Genomic DNA, 6645 nt, shown 5'->3' on the forward strand with positions numbered 1-6645 from the left:
TCCTTGAACATTCTGAAGTGGAAGGGAAACTCTCCATGACTTTGGAGAACCTCTGGAAGAAATTCAGTATTACATGAGGTCCTCAATGGTGAGAGGACAACTCTGGTCATAGTGGATATGTGCACCATTCCCAACAGATATGTAAAAAAAAAATAAAATTTATGCAGGCACCAATTAATGTATTAGCAAAATCTTGTCCACAAGCATCTCCTCCAGACTGGGGATCTCAGAGCCAGTGCTTTGGGAACTGCATGGGTTTGTTAGCAGGATAGTACCAGGGAACAGGATGAGCACACCCCATGGCTTTCTACATAATGGAATACCAAAGACTTGGAGCCCTGTCTGCAACTATGTCTTCAAGTGAAAATCATTCGACCCCTTCCTGGCCTGTGAGGGTCTGTATTCTCTCCAGGCTTAGGCTTTGCTTGGCTCAATCAACACTGAAACCAGTCTGAGAAGGGAAAGGAGCAAACACACTGCTGCTGCTTCCTCACCTGCAGGTGTGTCTTTGTTATGGAAGCTTCAGGAAAGGGCACAACTTAGAGTAGCCTTTCCACTTGCAGAAAATATTGAAGAGATGATATTATACTACAATACTAGAGTAAAGGGGGTCTGTTTCATAGGGATAGGCAAGCACTATTTCCAGCCATTTTCTCTTTAGGGATAACAATATCTACCAAAGAAAAGGATCAGGTTGCTTGGATTGTGTTTGATCAAGAAAAGGAATGGGTGGTCAGCCCTAAACTCTTCAACCTCAGAGGACTGTTGGATGTCATCTATGTCATCTGCTGACCCAGCCTCCTCAGTGCCCTCTTCAGTGACTTCCACGTATGCCTGGTGGATGGCCTCAGATATCCTCAGGCTCTCTGCTGAAGAGATGCCAGAGAGGTTGGCTGAGGGGCTGAACAGATCAGTCATACCCAAGGATGTCAAGACAGATGTGAGGTTATATTTCTCCTCAATCTTCATGCGTGGGAGGTACACCCTCACCCTCTTCTTCTCCATCACATTGGAACTGGTCCACTCCATGAGTTTTTCATAGCTGATTTTGTTCTCCAGCTGCAAAGAGAGGCAGGAAATGAAATGCCTGGGATGCAAATCCAAATTCTTCCTACTATTCATTTCTGTCAAGGCTATCATAAAGGTAAAACAGCGACCAGAATGGTTCCTGAAGCTCATCCTATTTACATCCTTCTGGTATTTTATTAATTGCCTCTCCAGTAGTGCCGGTGCCACTCTCCTTTTCCTCAGTTCTTTACCAGCTTCACACATTCCCCTTTGTCTAAGTAATCTTCTGTCTCATGAAGCACAACCCAACAGTTTCACAGACTAGAAAATTAGTCAGCTTGTGAAAGATTGCAAAAACAAGGCCATGAAAATTTACCTACAGTTGGTAGACCCTAACAAATGCAAACTCTTTTACATCTGTAATAACTCTATAATTAAAAAATATTACTGAAATGGGAGTAATTGTTCATACATTTTAGACTGCGGGGTTTTTTTTTTCCTTTTTTGATTACCTTTCTTGGGTAATCTCATAACATTGCCCATATATACATCCTCTTCTGCAGGGCTGCAGCAGCACTACAATGCTTTACCTTCGTTTTATAAAACTGAGCTCAGGACTCTCCTAAGAGGCTCTGCCTGAGCACCTGGACAGATTTTGTGCTCCCCTGCCTGCCCAGCACAGCCGTAGGGTGGGAAGCTGGGATGTCAATGGACAGCAAAAGTCTGACAGTAGCCAAGCCTCACTGAAGTCATAATTCTTCTGCTTGCCCTGCCAGGGCCATACCTGTGCCAGGCCAGAGATGTCATCAGGCAGCAGCACCAACAGGCTCAGCTCTCCACTGGCGTATGGAAGCTCCAAGATCTTAATTTTGTCTTCAGCCACTCTTGCCACTTTGAAGGTGTTGTTCTGATACATCATTTGCACTGGTCTGCTCTCTTGCTGCAAAAATAAAAATGAGATGATCTGATGTGGGAGCAGCAATCTTTTTCTTTGGTCAGACAAATATACTTTGAAAGGACAGGACTCAATCTTCAATCATGCTGCCTTTGAGAAGAACTGTGTCTCCATTTTTGTCTCATCTGCTAGTTTGCTCTGTCAGACACAGCTAAATCTCTAGAGTGAGGCACCCAGTTAATTCAGCCAATGACAACTGAACTGTAAATACAACAAATATACATCTGTCCAGAAACTGTGTCTGTGCCACTCACCTCTGTCACATTGAAGGGCACTTCCCAAGTGTGTTCTTCTTTAAATGCAGTTTTCCATATCCCTTTGAAGTAAACGGCATTCACAAGGACCAGCACAGTCTGAGGATTAACAGAGCTTGGTTCAAGGAATTCCTGGATCTGTCCTTTAAGAAAGAAATAGGGCACAGAGTGGTAAGTTTCATAGCAGCAATCTTTCATTTTAGAAGTCAATCAAAATATTTCTCCTTCATTTGACTTTTCCTTCTCCAAAAGTCAGCACATGGAATTAAGGTTCATGAGGTTGGTTTAATAATACATTGAAAGACTGGCATCTGGCCAGACATTTCTGCAAGAAGACAGGTAGGTTTAAGACTGTTATAGATTCCCAGGAACATTTCTAATCAGTGCTTGGATAAAGAAATATTTATATAGAAAAGAAGAGAGGGAAGAACCAGCACAGATTTCCTCTTAATGTGTTTCTCACAATTTACTCTAGGTTTTTCCTCCCACCTCAACACAATAAATGCACACAAGATTATGAATCATTTACTTCCCACCATCAGCTTAGTGTGCATTACTTTCTCCCCTGGAAGCTCACTTCTTACCTATCCAGTACACCCTTGTAAAAAGATGCCAATGTTCTAGAGAAACAGGAACTAATCTTGCATGAGTTAATCCCTCCAGATACAAGAAGTGTGAATATAAAATGTACGTATTAAGTGTCCATATTGTGGCACCTCTGCCTTTGCCAGATGTATTTAAAACACTCTATCACTGCCACACGGGTGCAATAGAGTCATCCCTTTCCACAGAAAATATCCACTAATGGCGACAGGAGGAGGAAATTTCTCCTCTAATGTTTATTCTTTTCAGAAATTGCTAAAATACAGTTGTCAGAGAGAAGTATATGTCGTAATCTTGTCTGACTTACCATTTGTCTGATTTTTCACCCAGGAATTAATGCGTTGTCTGGCTTGATTTGATGCTGTTTTGAAGTTGACCGTTTCTAGACCAGATCTGTACAGTTTCTTCACACACTTTAAGTAAATCTGTAAAGACACAAATTAACTGCAGCCAGTGAACTAGTAATTTTTGTATAAACAATGAAATAAAATATGGCTAATAAATAGTGTTGTCATGGTTAAGGTGTTCTCATTGCTTACTTTCTGAAAGAAATTGCTAAAATTGAATCAGAAAAATTATTTTGTTTCATGACCATTTCAGATCCAACATCTTTATGTGAACAGTCAAAAGCATATATTAAAAATGTATTTACTAAAAATATATTTAAGAATTTTGGGAAGAAAGTCAGATCCAAACCCCATGTTTTCAGGTTTATTTTAGGCTGCTTTATCATCTAAGTCCTCTTCCTTTTTTTAAAGCACTTTTTCTTATTTTTAAAGATAAGAAGTTCCTTTGATTTAGAATATTTGTATCTTTTGTTTTGAAAATGTGAAAGAAAGATTTTGACACTTTCAAAATTTGTTTTTGAGGTGAGTTTTCAAGTGAAGAGATATGCCAACATCAAATTATTTTCTGAAAAAAACCCAAACAACCATTTAAAATTAAATGCTTTGGAGTAACAAGTGGGGAATGAGAAGTTCAATTACTAATAATTTTGTTTATTACTTCATTCATTTTTTTAATAGGGCCATATTTTTTGCCTCAAAATGCTTTACATTTAGACTGTTGCCAGGGCCATGGCAAAGGGAAAAGCCATATAAATCCACACTAGTAGGGACTATTGGATTAACTGGTCACCTACTCTGGCCAGTCCTCCTGGATTACAGAATTTTACAGGGTTTAGCAAGAGATCACTTACCGGTAGGATCTGACTTGTCTTTTCAGCATAAAGTCTGTTGGCAATGTGCAGTGAATAATTGGCTTCTGGTGCAGTGATATCAGAGAGAATTTCTTTAAACAGCAGGTGGATATTCACAGACTTGCCACACTGAGTTGTTGATAAGAAGACAAAAAGGTATAGCTGTTAGGTTATTTTATGAGATAGAGGATCATTTATAAGGTACAAATAACATGGGAAAACACACAGTGTTTGAACCTTTGCAAATGAACATGTAACAGAACCTAAGAGTTCCATGGGAGGGATGTTCAGAATAAGAAGCTAATGATGTATAATTCTCTCACAGCCTATGATGCCACTCATCCAAGTGGTAAATTATTGAAATTGGTGACTTGCCATAGGTACAAAGGCTCTAATTCCCAGGTGCTGCTTGCACTTTCATGGCATTTTTTTTGCAGAAGCTGCAGATGGAAGAGGAAAGCTAGATGGCAAGGGAGTCAGGAAATATTTTGTAATATGGAGAAAAAATGGATCACCTCTCTCAAGTCCCAGTAGCGACAAAGACTAAAAGCATTTAAGAAAACTGCACAATGATAAACAGTAGGTGGGGCTTTATTTCAACTCTGTTGAACAGTTGCTTTCTAAATGCTTAATCAGTCCCTAAATGCTCTAGCTTTAAATATACTACCTTTATTTAAATGTAAAAAAAAAAAGTTTCATCTTTTTTAAGTACCCCCTTATGTTTTGGATGCCAAGTGAATGGGGACAGACCAGGTTCCTTGGCTTTTGTTATCTTTACAGAGGCAGTAGATTAACATGGATAGAAGCACACAGGTGGTATCGAGGTACTGGGACCCCTCATGGTTCTATTGAGGTAGCAGTGGGAATTGGAGGCTGGAAAAATTCCTGTAGCTTTGTAAGAGTGTGGTTACTTTCCATCCTTTGAGGATTCTGGGCTTTTTTCTACTGAAGCACCTTCCTGTCCCACCTTGGAGTCTCAGCTGCAAGTCTATCTACTGTACCCTGGTTTCAGGTACTGAGACCCTTTCAAGTGCTGTACTCCAGCAGCATTTGCAGATGTGGAGCTCATTTACACTAAAGTGTATCCTGATGCCAAAAGCACCCTGTCCTACCACTTGCAATATGTTCAGCCTGTCTTCTTATTCTGGTGGTGTTTCGGGGTTGATTTTTTTTTGTTAGTTTCTTTTTGCTGGTGGTTGTTTGCTTGGCATTTGTTTTGTTGCTGTTGTTCTTTGGGCTTTAGTGGTTTGTTGTATGATTTTTTTAACTTACATTTCTTAAATTAAGAGAATTAGCAAAGGTTTGGCAAGGTGTTAAAACTGCTAAAAGCACAATCAGAACAGTCTATTCTCAGGAAAAGGATGTGATAGATAAATCGATGTACCTTAGACTTCTGTACCTTGGTCTGGATACTTCCAAGTCCTGCAATTTTGTCAAAGTGAAGAACCTGCAATTGAAAGTAGAAATTAAGAATGCGAAGTCCACTGGCAGTCACTGATGTTTGGGCTAAAACTGTAGGTTTTCACTATCCAAGTCTGATTACCACATAGATGAACTGAAAAATTTCATGTGAGCTTTAAACCAGGCATCACACTGAAAATTTGTGATTGTGATCTTCAGCTTAAATCCCTTCTTTTCCAGTTAATGGCAATGTCCGTAAATCAGCTACAGCCTTAAGGCATTGTATTTGTAACTATGACTCTTGTTTTCCAAACATTTCATCTTTTGTATGTTTCAAGTTGTCCTTTCCACCTGGAAGGAATCAGGTCTCTGAGATAATATAAGCTAAAGCAAGAGACCTGCTTTAACCATCCTCCAAAACTGCTCTTCTTTAATGAAAACCAAAAGCTGTTCTTGCCCTTCCTGGGGAAATGCAATAAGTGAAAAGGAATTCCAGAATTTGGAAAGCCATTCTTTGTCTAGGCGGGTTTGGAAGATATAAATGGACAATCTTCTGCCTCTTTGAATGGGATCAAAGAGAGTTTGTACCCATTTATGTAACTTACCTTCTCCATCTGATCCTCAGTGTTATTTCTTGCTCCCAGGTAGACCATGGCCAAGGCTGCAATCATGCTCAGGGGGCAATAAAAGATGTTGTCGTTGGGATGGTGAAATTTCAACTCTTTGAATACATCAAAACAAAATTCTGCATTTGCTTCACTGATGGAGCCCATTGTGAAATCAGCGTTACCTAAAGGAAACAGAAATATGACTTTAGGGTCACGATATGTAGTACTTGTTTTAAAAAGTACTGCCAATAGCCCAGAAACTTCCAGTTCATTGCTGGTTTTGTGATGCTGAACCAGTGAATGATGTGAAGCCTACGAATTCTGTGATCATTAGAAATATTGTAACTGCTAATCCATTTACATATGAAGATGTGTTTGTTTTCTTTCAACAAGACACTGGCAGCAAGATAGTACCTTGTACTTGCCTTCTAGGAAATAGAAAATTTCATCCACCCTTCAATATAATAAATATAACACTGAATGAATGAGCTTCCCTATGTCCATCCAAAGGGCTCTGAATGGTGTTTGAGGCAATGCAGACTTAATATTTAATTTCTTCTCTGGCTGCTCTTGATCTTTAAATCATATTTAGACAACTCATTACAGTCTTTGTGTACT

At 39.5% G+C, this 6645-nt stretch overlaps 1 protein-coding gene across 1 annotated transcript; it reads right to left on the reverse strand.

The window, feature by feature from the left end:
* Positions 1-414: 414 nt before the first annotated feature.
* On the reverse strand, positions 415-6216 carry LOC107215893 (ovalbumin-like). Its single transcript, XM_015652273.2, has 7 exons — positions 6025-6216; positions 5418-5465; positions 4019-4147; positions 3128-3245; positions 2218-2360; positions 1793-1948; positions 415-1059 (listed from the first exon to the last, which is right to left on the reverse strand). Exons 1-7 carry the CDS (start codon positions 6190-6192, stop codon positions 658-660), a joined length of 1164 nt encoding a protein of 387 aa, XP_015507759.1. The 5' UTR covers positions 6193-6216; the 3' UTR covers positions 415-657.
* Positions 6217-6645: the final 429 nt, after the last annotated feature.

The sequence above is a fragment of the Parus major genome, chromosome 2 (assembly GCF_001522545.3).
Source record: "Parus major isolate Abel chromosome 2, Parus_major1.1, whole genome shotgun sequence".
Lineage (NCBI taxonomy): Eukaryota > Metazoa > Chordata > Aves > Passeriformes > Paridae > Parus > Parus major.